The sequence below is a fragment of the Lepidochelys olivacea genome (assembly GCF_965140295.1).
Source record: "Lepidochelys olivacea isolate rLepOli2 genome assembly, chromosome: 8".
NCBI classification, from domain to species: domain Eukaryota; kingdom Metazoa; phylum Chordata; order Testudines; family Cheloniidae; genus Lepidochelys; species Lepidochelys olivacea.
Genome location: NC_140418.1, coordinates 47472255 through 47489669, shown reverse-complemented (window position 1 = coordinate 47489669; position 17415 = coordinate 47472255). Strand labels below are relative to the sequence as shown.

The following is a 17415-nucleotide window of genomic DNA, read 5'->3' as shown; positions in this document are numbered from 1 at the left end:
CCCATTGCCTTACCTTCATCTTCTCGTTCCTGGTGGAGTACTGGAGTCGACTGGAGAGCATTCTGCTGTCAATTTAGCAGGTCTTCACAAGACCCACTAAAAATCAACCCTTGGTGCATCGATCGCAGCAGCGTCGATCCCGCGGTAGTGTAGACATAGCCTCTGTCTTTCCACTCAGAAATGACCACACTCACCAGATTGCCCTGGACCCAAAAAACCTTCCAGAGGAAAACTTAGCAGAAACAAATTCCTCGCCAGAGAGTTTTTTCAGCTTCAATGTAATAGTGTATTACATTGGTAATACAAATGAAATTGGGTCAAAAATGTTCCAGCCAGCTCTCCTTTTTATTGACATTTCAAACTTCTTCATACATCAACAACAAGGTTTTTGATACACCAATTTTTACACCATTTTAATGCCATTTTCTCATACAAAAATTTGAAATAATATTTGATTAAAAAAGTGAGAATATTTTTTTAAAAAAATTGAAACAAGGCTCCATTTTGAACAATGTTTGAAAATAAAAACCCTCTGAATTTTTTCATGAAATTAGTTCAACTTTTGACCCACTCTAGCCTGCATCTTGAAGAAATAAAAGCAAAACCACATACATTTACACATGCACCCCCCTTTAAGAAGTTAATGATCTTGTCAATATTGCCCCACCTGCCAAGTGGTGGAGGCTCTGGGGTTATGCAGGTCAGCTTCCAGTGGAGGAGAAATTGGCAAATGGAATTCAGGCCTAGCCTAAGCGTAACTTGCTTTATTTATGTATATACACCAATCCTGGAACAGAGGTGGTCCAAAACAGCATGAAGGCAATGGATAACTCCAAAGCACAGGAGTCTTTGGAGCCATGGTTTTGGTTTGGTCCATTATAGAAATGAAGGGTCATTTGCAAAATTTAGCTCCAAATTCAAATACCCCTAGAGTGTTTGGATGTGCAGGTTTGATTCCTGATTGTGCCCAGCTCTGCTTTCTATCTCAGTCACTTTCCCCCCAGTTCCTGTGAAGTTTCTTATTGTCAGGCTGCTTTTAACTCAGCTCAGGTCAGCTCCCAGACTACTGCACTGGGCAGCACAGCATGGGGAGGAGGTGACCAGCCCTCTGTGGAGAAAGAAGTGGTTTTGGACTATTGAGAAAAGCTGGACGAGCACAAGTCCATGGGGCCGGATGCGCTGCATCCGAGAGTGCTAAAGGATGTGGCGGATGTGATTGCAGAGCCACTGGCCATTATCTTTGAAAACTCATGGCGATCCGGGGAAGTCCCGGACGACTGGAAAAAGGCTAATGTAGTGCCCATCTTTAAAAAAGGGAAGAAGGAGGATCCTGGGAACTACAGGCCAGTCAGCCTCACCTCGGTCCCTGGAAAAATCATGGAGCAGGTTCTCAAGGAATCAATTCTGAAGCACTTAGAGGAAGGGAAAGTGATCAGGAACAGTCAGCATGGATTCACGAAGGGCAAGTCATGCCTGACTAATCTAATTGCCTTCTATGACGAGATAACTGGCTCTGTGGATGAGGGGAAAGCGGTGGACATGTTGTCCTTGACTTTAGCAAAGCTTTTGACATGGTCTCCCACAGTATTCTTGCCAGCAAGTTAAAGAAGTATGGGCTGGATGAATGGACCATAAGGTGGATAGAAAGTTGGCTAGACTGTCGGGCTCAATGGGTAGTGATCAATGGCTCCATGTCTAGTTGGCAGCCGGTATCAAGTGGAGTGCCCCAAGGGTCAGTCCTGGGGCTGGTTTTGTTCAATATCTTCATAAATGATCTGGAGGATGGTGTGGATTACATCCTCAGCAAGTTTGCAGATGACACTAAACTGGGAAGAGTGGTAGATACAGTGGAGGGTAGGGATAGGATACAGAGGGACCTAGACAAATTAGAGGATTGGGCCAAAAGAAATCTGATGAGGTTCAACAAGGACAAGTGCAGAGTCCTGCACTTAGGATGGAAGAATCCAATGCACCGCTACAGACTAGGGAGCAAATGGCTCGGCAGCAGTTCTGCAGAAAAGGACCTAGGGGTGACAGTGGACGAGAAGCTGGATATGAGTCAGCAGTGTGCCCTTGTTGCAAGAAGGCCAATGACATTTTGGGATGTATATGTAGGGGCATTGTCAGCAGATTGAGGGACATGATCGTTCCCCTCTATTTGACATTGGTGAGGCTTCATCTGGAGTACTGTGTCCAGTTTTGGGCCCCACACTACAAGAAGGATGTGGAAAAATTGGAAAGAGTCCAGCGGACAGCAACAAAAATGATTAGGGGACTGGAACACATGACTCATGAGGAGAGGCTGAGGGAACTGGGATTGTTTAGTCTTCAGAAGAGAAGAATGAGAGGGGATTTGATAGCTGCTTTCAACTACCTGAAAGGGGGTTCCAAAGAGGATGGATCTTGACTGTTCTCAGTGGGAGCTGATGACAGAACAAGGAGTAATGGTCTCAAGTTGCAGTGGGGGAGGTTTAGGTGGGATATTAGGAAAAACTTTTTCACTAGGAGGGTGGTAAAGCACTGGAATGGGTTATCTAGGGAGGTGGTGGAATCTCCTTCCTTTGAGGTTTTTAAGGTCAGGCTTGACAAAGCCCTGGCTGGGATGATTTAGTTGGGGATTGGTCCTGCTTTGAGCAGGGGGTTGGACTCGATGACCTCCTGAGGTCCCTTCCAATCCTGATTTTCTATGATTCTATGAACTCTAGAGCTGCTGAAATGGACTTTTCTTCTTTTAGAGAAAATGCTTTGAGCATGTCTGAATCCTCCTCTTGTTATGGCTCAGCTCAGTTTGAAACATCAGTAGTTGGGAAGACCTTTTCCAGGCTGCAGAGCCATAGCACTTTCATACTGAGAACATAGCATGACAGCCAGTTTACATCCTTCAGTGGATGGGCACATTTTGGATCTATGAATTAACACAGGATAAAGCTCTAGCATGTGTTCTGTCACTTGTGATGTCCCTGTGTTCTCTCACTGTGCTCTAAACCTGAACTGTTGACTATGGCAGTGCTTCAGCTTGCAGCAGATGAGTTTGTGGAATGCACCCCCCGGGCTGGCAGGTCATCTGTGTAAAATGTGTCAAGCATCCATAGCCTCCGTATCCACGAGACCCAAGCACGGGCGAATGGCAGACGTGTACGCTCCAATGATGAACCCCTCCTCTTGCAATAGCTGCAGGACTTGTTCAGAGACACAGGTGTCTCTCGCATCCCTCCAGGGCTTTCCGAAGGGGCTTGGAGCAGCCAGCCTGCTCTCTTCTGAGTGCGCTGCCTGCTACATCTAGAGAGCTTTCCTTTGTGCAGGTCAGAGTGCACATTCCAGGCAGGGTTCAAGAAGGAAAATGACAAGCTGCCACAGGAGCAGATCAGCACATGTGCAAGCTCCAGGCAAGCAAGCAGACATGAGTGATAATCCGACATACCGGAGGCAAGAGAATTCCCCTGATTCTAACACTACACATATGACAGCAGCATGGACACCGTTCTGTAGCTGGAATTTAAATCCTGACTCCAAGAGCATCTTAGCATTTAGGAAACTGGCTAAGCGTTTGCTGCTTACAGTTTTAAATGCTAATGGCTTAGCACTGAAGCATTTTATCCATCAGACAATCAGAGCATTAATTGTTCAGTGGCTGATGGAGTTCCAGTCCATAATGATGGTGATTTGTGAATAAAATGCCCTTTCTGTGAAAGTTCCCTTCTTAAACCAAAAACATTTTCAAATCCCAATATTTTTTTTTACCAATTTTCAAAGATGAAGAACATTTTTCAGTTTTGTCAACGTTTTTCCAGTTTTCATTGAAAAATTGAAAATAATTTACCCTAGTTTTGGAAAACCAAAAGTTTTCCAGGGTTTTGGTTTTTAAGAACATAAGAATGGTCCTACTGAGTCAGACTAAAGGTCCATCTAGCCCAATATCCTGTCTTCCGACAGTGGCCAGTGCCAAGTGCCCCAGAGGGAATGAACAGAACAGGTAATCATCAAGTGATCCATCCTGCATCACTCATTCCCAGCTTCTGGCAAACAGAGGCTAGGGACACCATTCCTGCCCATCCTGGCTAATGGCCATTGATGGACCTATCCTCCATGAATTTATCTAGTTCTTTCTTGAACTCTGTTATGGTCTTGATCTTCACAACATCCTCTGGCAAGGAGTTCCACAGGTTTACTGTGCATTGTGTGAAGAAATATTTCCTTTTATTTGTTTTAAACCTGCTGCCTATTAATTTCATTTGGTGACCCCTAGTTCTTGTGTTATGAGAAGTAGTAAACAATACTTCCTTATCTACTTTCTCTACATCAGTCACGATTTTATAGAGCTCAATCATATCTCCGCTTAGCCGTCTCTTTTCTAAGCTGAAAAGTCCCAGTTTTATTAATCTATCCTCATACAGAATCCATTCCATACCCCTAATAATTTTTGTTGCCCTTTTCTGAACCTTTTCCAATTCCAATATATCTTTTTTGAGATGGGGTGATCACATCTGCACACAGTATTCAAGATGTGGGCATACCATGGATTTATATAGAGGCAACATGATATTTTCTGTCCTATTATCTATCCTTTTCTTAATTATTCCCAGCATTCTGTTAGCTTTTTTGACTGCTGCTGCACATTGAGTGGATGTTTTCAGAGAACTATCCACAATGACTCCAAGATCTCTTTCTTGAGTGGTAACAGCTAATTTAGACCCCATCATTTTATATATATAGTTGGGATTATGCTTTCCAATGTGTATTACTTTGCATTTATCAACATTAAATTTAAGCTGCCATTTTGTTGCCCAGTCACCCAGTTCTGAGAGATTCTTTTGTAGCTCTTCACAGTCTGCCTGGGTCTTAATGATCTTTAGTAATTTTATATCATCTGCAAATTTTGCCACCTCACTGTTTACCCCTTTTTCCAGATCATTTATGAATATGTTGACTAGGACTGGTCCCAGAACAGATCCCTGGAGGACACCACTATTTACCTCTCTCCATTCTGAAAACTGACCATTTATACCTACCCTTTGTTTCCTATCTTTTAACCAGTTACCCACCCATGAGAGCACCTTCCCTCTTATCCCGTGGCAGCTTACTCTGCCTAAGAGCCTTTGGTGAAGGACCTTGTCAAAGGCTTTCTGAAAATCTAAGTACACTATATCCACTGGATCCCCTTGGTCCACATGCTTGTTGACCCCCTCAAAGACCAACAAAAACCAAACGAAAAATGATTAAAAATGGAATGTTCCTCGTGAAAATTTCTGTGTTGTGAAAAAGTCATTTTTCATTGAAAAAAAATGGGCTTTTCATGCCCATAATCAATTTTGAACCATCACTGCACATTGCATTGGCAGATGTGCCTGCCCCCACCATAAATGAGGACTGAAGCACAATCCTGTTTGTGACTGTGGAAATGGACTGCAAACTTTTGAACACCTCATCAAGCAATGTTTCAAGCAGTGATAGCCCTGTGATACTTTTGCCATCCAATCCACGTCACCCGAGGCAATCAATTAGATCACCAACCTAGACTTGACGATCTTACATTGCTGTTTTAAGGAGTGAAGGAGAAGACTGGAAAAAGGTTGGCTGAAATTCTTTGACCACCCCTGTTCCCAAGAAACATTCTGCCTGACAGAGGACTCGCCCCCATGAATGGACAGTAATAAACCCAAGTGTGCTGAGCCCTAACCTCATTCAAAAAGTGGAAAGAACAAGAGAACCTCCCTTGGTGGCTTTCTCCCACCAGGACACTGAACAGAGAGGAATTCTTTAGGTTTTTAAATGTTATATGGGGGTGGGTATCACGATTTTTTCCTCTCTTTGGCTGCACTCATAGATCACAACAGCAGCAAAGGGCGGGGATAGGTTTTAGCCATCAATGTCTTTGGAGCTTGGTTCCTGCATTTTAAGTGCAATGATGTGTGATATTTGGGACAACTGCTTGAACCCAAATCCATTAGCAGCCTGCCTGCTGAATCCCTGAGGTCCAGCTGTCTCATTCTGTTAGCGGGAACACAAGTGAAGTGTGCTCTTCGGAGTTGCTAACTCAACATGACAGGTTAGATCTGCTGCCCTGATCAGAGAAGCTGCTTCTGGATTTATCCTAGGCGCTGAAGGAAAGGACTTAAACTCCCATTTTTTTCCCCCTGTGTAATAAAGTTTGACAGTAGCTCTGCCCCAGTAAAGTAGCAGTAGCAACTTTCATCCTGAAATATCCTACTGTAAAATATAATCATTCACCTGTCACTGAAATGCAGCCACATCTGGGGTGCAGGCCAGCAGCTGGTTAAGAATGCAAGGCTATACAAGTATTTAGGCCAGTAAGTGAAGAAGACTCTTCTACTTGAAATTACAGAAGAAATTTAGGCAAGCAGGATGAAATTAACCTGGATGCAATTTGACCAAGACACTATGGCTAACATGCTTATGGGTGGAACAATATTTTCATGGGCTTCCAAATTCAAAGTGTGGGGCAGTAGGAAACATAGGTCTGAAGTGTCCCCATTCCTGCACACTGGTTTCCACTCTCACAAAGTGTCCACCTTAACCCACACCACCATCTTGCTTTTCCTGAGGTCCCTGATGGCTCTGCCCCTCCCCTCAACCCCACCTCCAGTCCCAGCTGGATGTCTGGCCTTTCATGGCGGTAACTGTCAAAAATGGCTCTCCTGGCCCTTCCAACATGTCTCGCCCCGGGCCACACATCAGGCAGGCAGCTCCCTGTGCAGATCCAAAGCAGTGTCCAGTCACTTCCCCCCATTCCTTGGCAGTAGCTGGAGCGAGCTGAAGTTCAAGAGGAGATGTGACAGCTTTCCCCACCACTTGCTGTCCCTCTGACGCATCCTCTGCCTGTCCCTCCTCATGCCAACAAACCCCTTGGGTGGAATTCTCCCCCCTACTGTAGAGTAGGTCTGGAAGAATCCCTGGATGCCACAACCCTTCTGAAAGGCACTATGGGACTTCCAAGAACCTCAAGCGATCAGGACCTTCATTCCACAGCTCATCCCAAAGGTGTACGGAAACCTTTGGCAGCTTTAAATCAGCATTGCTGCAATAGGAATGGCACCGAGCTGGCTCAGCAGGGTCAAGGATCTGGCCCCAGATATTTATATTCTAACACTTGGATGCTACTGTTAGGAGTAGAGCTAGTTTTTGTTTTTCGTTTTTGTTTTTTTTTTCTAAAGGGAAAATGTAGAAATGTCACCATTGGGTGCCTTTCCAGGCTTGACAGAACAATTTCATATTTTTCTGATTTTTTAAAATTTTAATATGGACTAAATTCCTAATATTCCCTTTCCCCTCATCTTTTTGCCTTCCCCTCCCCCACTGTAATAGAATGAATAATATCCAGGTTCGCTTCTTTTTCCCCACTTTTTCATTTGTTCTCTTGCCATTCTGTCGCTGTTCACAAATTGAGGCCGTTTTGAAAAAGCGACAGAGCCACAAAAGGAAAAAAGAACCCCAGATATATTTCACCCCGCTACATTCCACAGGAGAGGGGAAAGAATATATTTCACATTTTTACATTTTGATTAACGACATTTAAAATAAAACTGAAGTCTGGGGTTTGGAAAATGGCCATTTTTCATTGGGGGAGGGGAGGGAGAGTTTTGACATAAAAGATTCCAAGTAGCTCATGTTACAAGCAACTTAAAATTTTGCATTTCTGTAAGTAATTTGCATTTGAGGATCTCAAAACCCTATAGAACAATCTCAACCAACTTGTCCTTGCTTCTCTGTAGTCATATTCCCTGTACCACCTCCCTCAGGAACCCTTTCTACCACCTGCTTTCTCTTACACTTACAGACATTTACCTAATATGCAGCCTAAGCTTCCCTTTTAGTTTCAGGCCATTAGCCTTTGTCCTGCCATCATCTGAGCATAATTCTCTTTTTCCATTTATGTTACCTTGAAGCTATTTATACGTGGTTATCCTCTCTGGCCCCAGAGTCCTCTCTTTTCTGGACTATATAAATATAGCTTCCTCAGTCTTAGCCTCTTGAATCTTTATATTATTTTCCACTCCCTTATTTTCAGTTGTTCCACACACACACAATATTCTAGCAGGGGTCCCACCAAGGATGAGGTGAGACACACAACTGCCCTCCCAATTTTTACATGTGATCCTACTGTGGCCTCGTGGCTAGGATGCTGAGACTTTGGAGACCTGGGTTCTAATCCTGGCTCTGCCACTGAGTAACCTTAGACATGTCACTTTATTGCTGTGGGCCTCAGTTTCTCCATCTGTAAAATGGCGACAATGATACCGACTTCCTTCATCAAGTGCTTTGAGATCTACAGATGAAAAATACAGTGCAGGATCTAGGTATGATTATATAGCCAAGAATGCAGTGGGGGTTCAGATAACACCCTGGGAAGAAGCTTACAGTTATGATCCTTTTTTCAGTGACAGTGCTTAAAGTCACACAGTGGCATCAGTGGCCCAACCAGGACTGTGACCCAAGAGTCCTGCCTCTCCACCCCTCTACTAACAACTTAACAAAACTCCCTTTGCCAGGCTGATGAGTCGGAGCAGGGTGCAGCTGCATAACTACAGGGACTGAGAACTGGCAGCATTGGCAAAGCGCTGCAGAAAGTGACCCAGGACAGGCTGGAGTCAGGGATAAAGAAGTATATCACTGAAAGACACCAGAGGACTTAAACCTTCCTTGTGATGAACTGTGGGGCTGTGGAAATGGTGCGTGCATCAAAAACCCCAGCTGCTTAACAGATTTCTTCCCCAAGGTGTTAGGGGCCCTCTGGGGACTGCTCTGCGCTAGACTGTCCTTGGCTCTGGGACAGGTGTGTCTTAAGGAGGGTAGGCAAGGAGCCAGGTCCCAGAGCCAAGAGCAGCTGCAGTCTCTGCATGCAAAAGAGGGCAGAAGCTGTTCTCTCCTAGCTATTGGGGGTGGGGGGCACAAATCAGCTAAAGATGCGGCCCCCTTAGTGTAAGGCCACTAGGCCTGATTCTCCACAGCACTGCTCTAGCACACTGATGTCATGCCGTCAAGATCAACAGAGTAACACCAGCGTGTCACTGGGGAAGTGCTCAGAGAATGAGGCCCATTCTCTCCAGCAGCGTTAATCCTCATTTCCCCTGATCTGAGGGCAGAATCCCCCTGGCAGCTATCGGGGATACATGACGCAGTGGAGATGAATGAGGTGTTACTGGTGTTCCTTCAGAATGGCGTGCACAACTCGCCACTTGTGAGCAACAAAGCCATTCCAAACACAGGCTAATAAAACGCATAAACTGTGCCCAAGCCATGTCCTCGCTCTCTCCCCCCCGCCCCAGTCCTCAATCCAGCAAAGCACTTAAGCTTAACTTTAAGCATGTGCTTAGCGCCATTGAAGTCAGTGGAACCAGAGGTGGGGGGGGGGCAAAAAGAGAGGAACCTAAGCGTATATCCCAGTACAAGGCCACTTGTGCCCAGCTGTGCCTTTCCTACTGCTGATATTTTGTGCACAGAAGCCTCATAGCAGCTGCTTGCCTGGGAGATTGTGCAACCGGCAGGTAAATTTAATGCTCACTTGTGTCACTCAGCAGCATTTCTCTCCCTCTGCAGTGCCTGGTTCTCTGGGATTGCTCCCTCATGACCTGTCCCTGGTGCTGAATATTAACCCCAGGCTAACTCCAGCCAGTCATTTTCACTTATGCAAAATACCCTGGACCCAGTTCTCAGTTACTCTGTTCCTGCACTTAGGGCAGAGATGGAGGGTCTCTGAGCCACCTCGTATTCTGGACCTCTGTGCGCATTTGATCCCTGTTGTATAATTAGAGGTGCCTCAGGGCTGCTGGAATTTACACTGTTTCCCATGACTCCCTATAGGCCCTGGGAAGCAGAGAATAACCACAGAGCACTGCACTGCCACTATATGACCAATCTACCCCTACGCCAGGGGCTAGGAGTCAGTGCTGGTGTGGAGCCCTTAGGCCAGCTCTGAGGATCGGGAGCCATTAGGCCAGGGAGGTCCCCTGCACTGGGATTTTCTCAGGGGAGTGTTGATGGTCCCTTTATACTGCCAGAGTGGCCTAATGGGCCTTAGTGTAACTGGGAATCAGACCCACCATTGTTGGCATTAAGTTGGGATGCCCAGTTACCACATGGGGTATTTCAGTCCACTCTTGGGCTGTCTTCACTGGCATCGAAACATCTTCCAAGCCAATACAAAGTGCCCCTGGCCGCACCAGAAAACATCTCTTGTCATCTCAGCATAGTTACAGGGATGCCATCAAGGAGTACAGGCCGGAAATGGACAATTGGTTTTTAAATAATAGGGTTCACACAAAGCTTAGCATGATAACAAATCAGCGACACCCACATACTTCCTCATGGCTGCCATTAAGCCTCTCACCTGCCAATTTTAGCCAGGGCATTTATTTAACAACGGACTGAACAAAGCAATCACAAGCATGCTGTAGAGTATGATCCAGCCAGGGCCAATTATAGGCACTTAACTAAAACAGGTTGAAAAAATTGGAAAAAAAACTTTGCAAAATAAAAATCCTATTTTTTTATTTGAATTTGAAATTTCTATGACAATTTTTCATTGGTGTTGCAAATTGTGACTATAATTGACTGTCACTCACTAAACAGTATTATTAAACTCAAAGACAAGCTGAAGCCGTATGCAGTACGCAGCATGTAAGGAAATTAAAGCTGGGCGAAAGTTTTCCAACAAATAGTTTATCAAACAAAAAATGCAGTCTTGGTCAACCCAAAACTAGTCGCAAATTTGACACAAATAGTTTTGGCCCGTCTCAAAATGGCCAGAGGAGGAGAAGATTCTGTTAATCTTTTACCCTTCCTCTGTGACCAAGAAGCCCAGGGGTTAGCGCTCTCAGCTGGGGTGTAGGCGACCCAGATTCTCAGCCCCCTGCTGGAACAAACCTGAAACAGACTTTTCTGATTCCCAAAAAAATTCAGATTTGATTCAACCCAAACTTCCCCCCCCCTTCATTTTTTTGGAGTTGCCACCAAACTGAAAAAATCAATTATTCATCCACCTCTAAATTAAATAGAAAAGGGCCCATTCTCCCTGTCCATATTAATGGGAGTTATTTAGGAACAATCAGAGGGCCTCTTTAGGTCAGACCCTTGTAAATGGCTAAACAACATGCACAGCTGAAAAGTAAGTGTTCAAACTCCGTCATTCATCCCAGAAATATAATGAGCCATAGCAAAAGGACAGAGTTGCTGGTACGCACCTGAGGGCTGGTGTGCGCAACAAAATTCATTCCGGGAGCTGAAGACAGGGAAACGGAATGAGATCCAATGGACGAAGTGATGACTCTGTATGGCGAGCCTAGCGCATTCGCAGGCGACCCTGTTGTGTTCATTGGAGATGTAAGAACTCTGGCACTCACTGGAGCCTCCATGTAGCTAGGATGGCCATCCACTGAATTCCCTGGGGAAAAGCTTGATGATGAGCTCACCGACATAGAGCTGGTGTGAACAGGGGAATCTAAAAACACAGGAGAAATACCTTAGTTTTTAAAGGGAAGGGGAAGGTAAAACAGACCAATATCTTCTCCATGTCAGTCATACTCTGGATCACCCTGTCAGACTGTCTGCAGTGGCTCATGAGCATGAGTGCCAGCCTCAAGGCAGACTGCTACAAACCAGGCCACAAACCCCAAATTGGTTGTGAGTTCTATACTTCGATTTCACCAACCAGGTATCGAGAGTGAACACCACAAGCACTCTAACAGCCTTTATAATGGAGTCACAGACAGTCCCCTTGGGTCCGCCAATCTGCTTTGCCACCCAGATGAGCCTGCCTTTGTCATAGATGGACCCTTACACCAAAAATCACAAAAATATTCAGGATCAGTCACTTACCCCGGGTCAATTTACCTCAAATCTCATGCCAAAGACAATACCTGTAGCCAATCCGATAGTAAATTAACAAAAGATTTATTAACTAAACCCTGGTCTACACTACAAAATTACTTCAGTATTACTACATCGCTCAGGGGTGTGAATAATTCACTCCCGAGCGATGCAGTTACACTGACCTAAGCACCCGTGTAGACAGCACTAGGTTGGTGGGAGAGCTTCTCCTGCCAACATAACTACCACCTCTTGCAGAGGTGGAGTTATTAAGCCAATGGGAGAGCTCTCTCCCGTCAGCTTAGAGCATCTTCATCAGATGTGCTACAGCGCTGCAGCTGTAAATTTCTAGTGTCGACCTGCCTGAAGAAAAGAAACAAGGCAGTTATTTACAAGGGTTAAAGCAGGTAAATATATACTCACAAATGAGTTACAGTCTTAGGTTTCAAACACTGATAGAAGCTGCTGTAATGTGCAAGCTCTCTTTGTTCTTTAGAGCTGACCCAAGCTACACAGCTGGGGATCCCTTGCTTCTCCTTAGACGTCCTGCCCTCTCCCTAGAAGTCCAAAGTGCACAGGGATCTTTGCTTATGTTAGGAATCTTTTCCTCTCAGAGTCCAAACAGCATAATGGTAGCAATTTTTCTTGCCAGGGATTTTTATCCCCTTCCCCCAGAGCTCAAGCTGATGGGACAAGGGTTTGTGCAGGTCTCCACTTCTTGGGTGTTGGAGGAGCAATCAACAAAGTCTTTTGTCCACTGTTCCAGGATGACTTGTCTGATGTCTATGGGCCTCCTTTTGCTAGGCAGGAGGCGACACCTCTTGTGGTAAGCTAGTATCTCACCGTCGGTAAGGCTTCTCTCCTGACTGGAGGGGTTTGCAGTTTCAAAGCAAACACTTTTGTAGTTACAGAGCAAAACACTTGAATATTACCTTAGAGCACGGGATACTGATATTCCAAGTGAGATTAATGCAGGCAGCAACTCACAACCTGTTCATAAGTCCAAACACCAAACACATTTCTATAAAGCCAATGCCCATTTTAAAAACGCTAACACACAGGTGAGCCAGACTGGTTTCCAGCTGTGCGTTTGTCAGTGTTTAATAAGGCCTGTGCATGAGCTGGCACCTGGTCTGCCGGCATCACACACCCGTGGCAGTGTATACAGAAAGGAAGGAGGAGCTGCACTGGTTGAGACCATTGGGGCATTTTTTCTGGTATCTCATCTGGCCTCCCACCATACCAGACCACACCACTGACCCATCTAGTCTTGCATTTCACCTGTCCTCAACCAAGAGCAGATTGTTGATCCTTCTAATCAGCATCTTGCCCCCTGCAATTCCACATCAGATCACTGGCATCTCACCTCCTGTCATAGATCAGACCCTTGACCCATCTAGTCTGTATCTTGCCTCCTATAATACCATTTGGGTCATCTGTCCATTTAGTTTGTTATCAAAATGCTCCAGTTTCAAGAGTTATTTCAGGCTCTTAATACAACCTTTGCTTTGACTATTGTGTTGGAAGATATGCTAAGATAATCAGTTCACAAAAATCCAGAATTGAAAACTCACACCAGTTTGCAAATTATATATCAATATTCTCTTCTGTTGAATGAATGTGGTACTGATAAAAGCTCTTTGGTTGACATCTCAAGCTAAATCAGTGCAATGGATTCTGGGTAAGTTTTCGAGTTACAGTACTTACAGTACCGAGATACACTGAAAGTCTGAAAAGTACCTTCATTTTTCTGCATTTAAAACTAGAACAAGTCAGCCGTGTTCCTCTAAATCCAACTGAACAACACAAAAAACAATAAATGGATCTCTCTAAGCTGAACATTTTTAGAAAGTGTGCCATGTTTGGAAGAGGCTGAGTGATTGGAGAACAGAAGGAATGAGTTAGACAACAGTCAAGGGCCTGTCTCCTGAGGGGAAAGCGTTTTTACTTGGAAACCATTAGGAAACAGGACATTTTCCTTATAATTTCTTTTCCAGCTGAAGAATCACTATATCCCCCTTTGAGGAGATTGAGCAAGAAAAAAGTGAAGTGACTCCCTTAAGGTCACATAGGACATTGGTAGCAGAGCTCAGATGAGAACACACAAATCTTGTTTTTCATGCCTTGGCTCTACCTATTAATCAAGACCACTTCTCTTTGCCTTGAAGGCTTCTGTTGTTGTCATTGTATCCTTTCGGTATGTGTTCCTTTCCCACTGGGAAAATTGATCCAAAAAGCAAAAGTAAGAATTGACAAAGACCTTTTCCCCTCCCTGTGCAGAATTAAATCTGAAATGGGTTGATATCGGCAAAATCCAGGCCTCCTTGACTCTGACAAATGTCTTTAATGTTATTCAGGAAGCTGACCTTTTCCCATCTTTATTGTGCAACTTCCCTCTGAATCAGATTTGATTGTTACTTCAGGTAAAATAACAAACACTGTCACATAAACAATTTTGCAGCAATGTTAAAAGAAGAAAAGCTGCCTTACTTGCAAAGCCAATAGAAACCAACAGTCATGCTCTACACCGGTGGCTCTCAACCTTTCCAGACTACTGTACCCCTTTCAGGAGGCTGATTTGTCTTGCATACCCCACTTTTCACCTTACCTGAAAACAACTTGCTGACAAAATCAGACATAAAAATACAAAAGTGTCACAGCACGCTATCATTGACAAATTGCCGACTCTCTCATTTTTACCATATAATTATAAAATAAATCAACTGGAATATAAATACTGTATTTACATTTCAGTGTATTGTATATAAAGCCGTATAAACAAGTCATTGTATGAAATGTTAGTTTGTACTGACTTCACTAGTGGTTTTTATGTAGCCTGTTGTAAAACTAGGCAAATATCTAGATAAGCTGATGTACCCCCCGAAGACCTCTGCGTACCCCCAGGGGTACATGTACCCCTGGTTGAGAACCACAATGCCAGCCATGGACAATCAGTTGTGACGACCTTTCCTCTAAGCACCGTCACCTCTCCATTCAGAGTGGAATACTCTAGGCATGAGGGTTCTACTTTGAGAAACCAACAGAAGAAATACCACTCCTCTGAAAGGTTAATGGTAGGTAATGCAGACCACAGATGGGCCAGCTAGATCAGAAAACATTAAAGATGGAAAATCAGATAGCAAATCTAAGGCTGCTCGTGCGGTGAAAAGAAATGACCGCACATTGTGAGATAAGAGTTCAGTCCCAAGCCTTACTACAGATTTCCTGTGTGACCTTGGGCAAGCTCATTTCACCTCTCTGGGCCTTGTTATCCCCAGCCGGCAGATAGGGACAATAATGCTTATCTATGCCTTAGGAGGTTACTGGGAGGCTTAATTCATTAATGTGCGTTAAAAGTATTGAGAGTCTCACTGCTATAGGAAATGGTTATATTGGTCTGATAAAATCATGAAATCTATTTATCTATCTATCCAGGTACTTATACAGCCACCATCATTGCAGTATCCGAACTCCTCGCAAACACCAGTGAATTTATCTTCACAACGTTCCTGTCAGCTAGAGAAGTATTATTGTTCCTTAGGCATATATAACAAACTGAGGCACAGGAAGATTAAATGACTAATGACTTGTCTACATAGGGAATCTGACTGGAACAGCTATTCCAGAATAGCTCCCTTTGTGGACTCTCTATTTCTGAATAAAAGTCATTTTATTCCAAAATAATTAGTGTGCTTCCAAAGGGGAGTAAATATTTTGGAATAAAATCACTTCTATTTTGGAACAGAGTGGTCATACAAGCATCTATTCTACCATAGGTTATTCCAATCCATTTCCCCATGTAGAAAAGCCCTAAGATCACATAGTAAGGCTCTAGGAAAGCCATGAATTGAATCCAGGCCTCCAGAAATGCCAGTCCAGTGCCTTAACCACAAGACCAACCTTCCTCCCTTTCATCCAAAACATTTACAAATCAGCTTATACACAGTAAAGCTCTGGACATCCTTCACAACGCTCACCCATAAATTGTTTTGTTAGGTAAGTAAGACATGGGATGTGCCAGGTCTGAGGACAGTGAGGGGACAAAATATCTAATATCCTACACTGCAAACACAGATGCTCTGCCACTGTTCTTGTCTCTAAGCATGTCTAGATCTGACATTGATCAAACTGATAATGACAATGGGGAAGATCCCAGGTCCAATGTCGCTAACTCCTGCTAAGACAAAAGACAGAATACAAATACGTATTTCCTGGATCAGGGAGGATTTTTGGGGAAAACGAGATTAAAGTGGACCTCACTCTATTGGCTGAAGAAATTGAAGATGGAAAATTTAGGGGTAATTGTCAAGTTAGATGACCCTACCAAGGGGATAAACTTCCTGGTGGTCATGCAGAAACAATGCACATTAGAGCTGTGACAGTGGCTAAATCCACAAGACCGGAACAGAGCGGTCAAGCAAAAGAATTACATTTGATAAGGTAACAAAATTGGCTGATGCATCCTGGGTGCCAGACGGCAGACAAAACTGGACAAAAAAAGCTCACTGCTAACCACAGTTAATACTCCACGTGTAGAGCTGGTTGTACTTGTTCAAAGTCAATGGGCTGGATTGTTATAGAAAAAGGCTGTGTTTTCCACCCAAAGAATAAAAATTGTGAAAAAATTTGTTAACGTCTTCTAAATTTTTTGGTCTCCCCCAACATTTTCTGCAACAATTTTTATCCAAAATGGTATTGAAATTTTGCATTTATAAAAAAAAATGGTTTTCAGAAAATAAAAAAGAAACATTTATAAGGATTTCAGTAACTGTTTTTATAGCATTTCTTAGTTTAGGTTTTGAACCCAGTGAAATAGAAACGATTAAAAAAATGACAACGTTTAAACCAAAAACCATTTAGATCATCTCTACCCACAAGGGAAGTATGGATGCACCTGCTCATTCCTCAGTATTCATTCATCCTAAGAAGTGTTTCAAAAAGAAAATGGACTAAAGACACACTGAGCTCTATGGGCTACAGCCATTAGGGATGACAGGCATTGGTGCTGAGAGCTGTGGCAGAGGAAATGCTCTGGAGTGACAAAAGGGAAGAACGGCCCCCGGTACTTTGTGCACCTTTTCAAGCATGCGCTTTGTGTAACGTTTATCTGCAGAAGAGCATAACAGCAGCACAGACCCCACTGTGTATCTGTGGTCAGGAGACATTTCGCAGACAGTGTTGCCACCTCTCACAAATTTATCAAGGGTGTCACTTTTTTTTTTGAAGTCTCCCAGAGTTCTGTGGGCATGGGGAAATCTCAGCTTTCATGAAAGACCCAAAAAATTATTACAACATTTGTGGATTGTTTTTTTAAATTCCAGCTCATGGAGTCATGTTCATATGTGAGAATCTCCGTGTGCATTGCTTAAAAAAAAAAACAAAAAACCACTTTCTAGCTCTCCTGACTGGAGAAAAGCTTGAAAACATGAACCCTACAGATTCAAAATCCTGAAGGCAAATTAAAAAAAAAAAGTTTTAAAAATCTCATGTTGTTGGGCGACTGACTCATGAGTTGGCAATACGGCACGCTATTAAATGTCTCCGTGTGTGTGTGAGCACCCATATAGGTGGCTGGTTTCAGAGAACGAGAGA

General features: G+C 43.8%; 1 protein-coding gene across 6 annotated transcripts in view; it reads right to left on the bottom strand.

Annotated features, from left to right (window-relative positions):
- The window catches only part of RXRG (retinoid X receptor gamma), a 116266-nt gene that overhangs the window by 22870 nt on the left and 75981 nt on the right, over positions 1–17415 (bottom strand). For 5 of the 6 annotated variants that reach the window (XM_084636412.1, XM_084636410.1, XM_084636414.1 and 2 more), the window contains exon 2: positions 11199–11455. In XM_084636412.1, coding sequence (XP_084492538.1) covers positions 11199–11455 — 257 coding nt within the window. Of the gene's footprint in view, positions 1–11198; positions 11456–12246; positions 12265–17415 lie in introns of those variants that run through there. The other variant, XM_084636415.1, reaches the window with a different exon arrangement.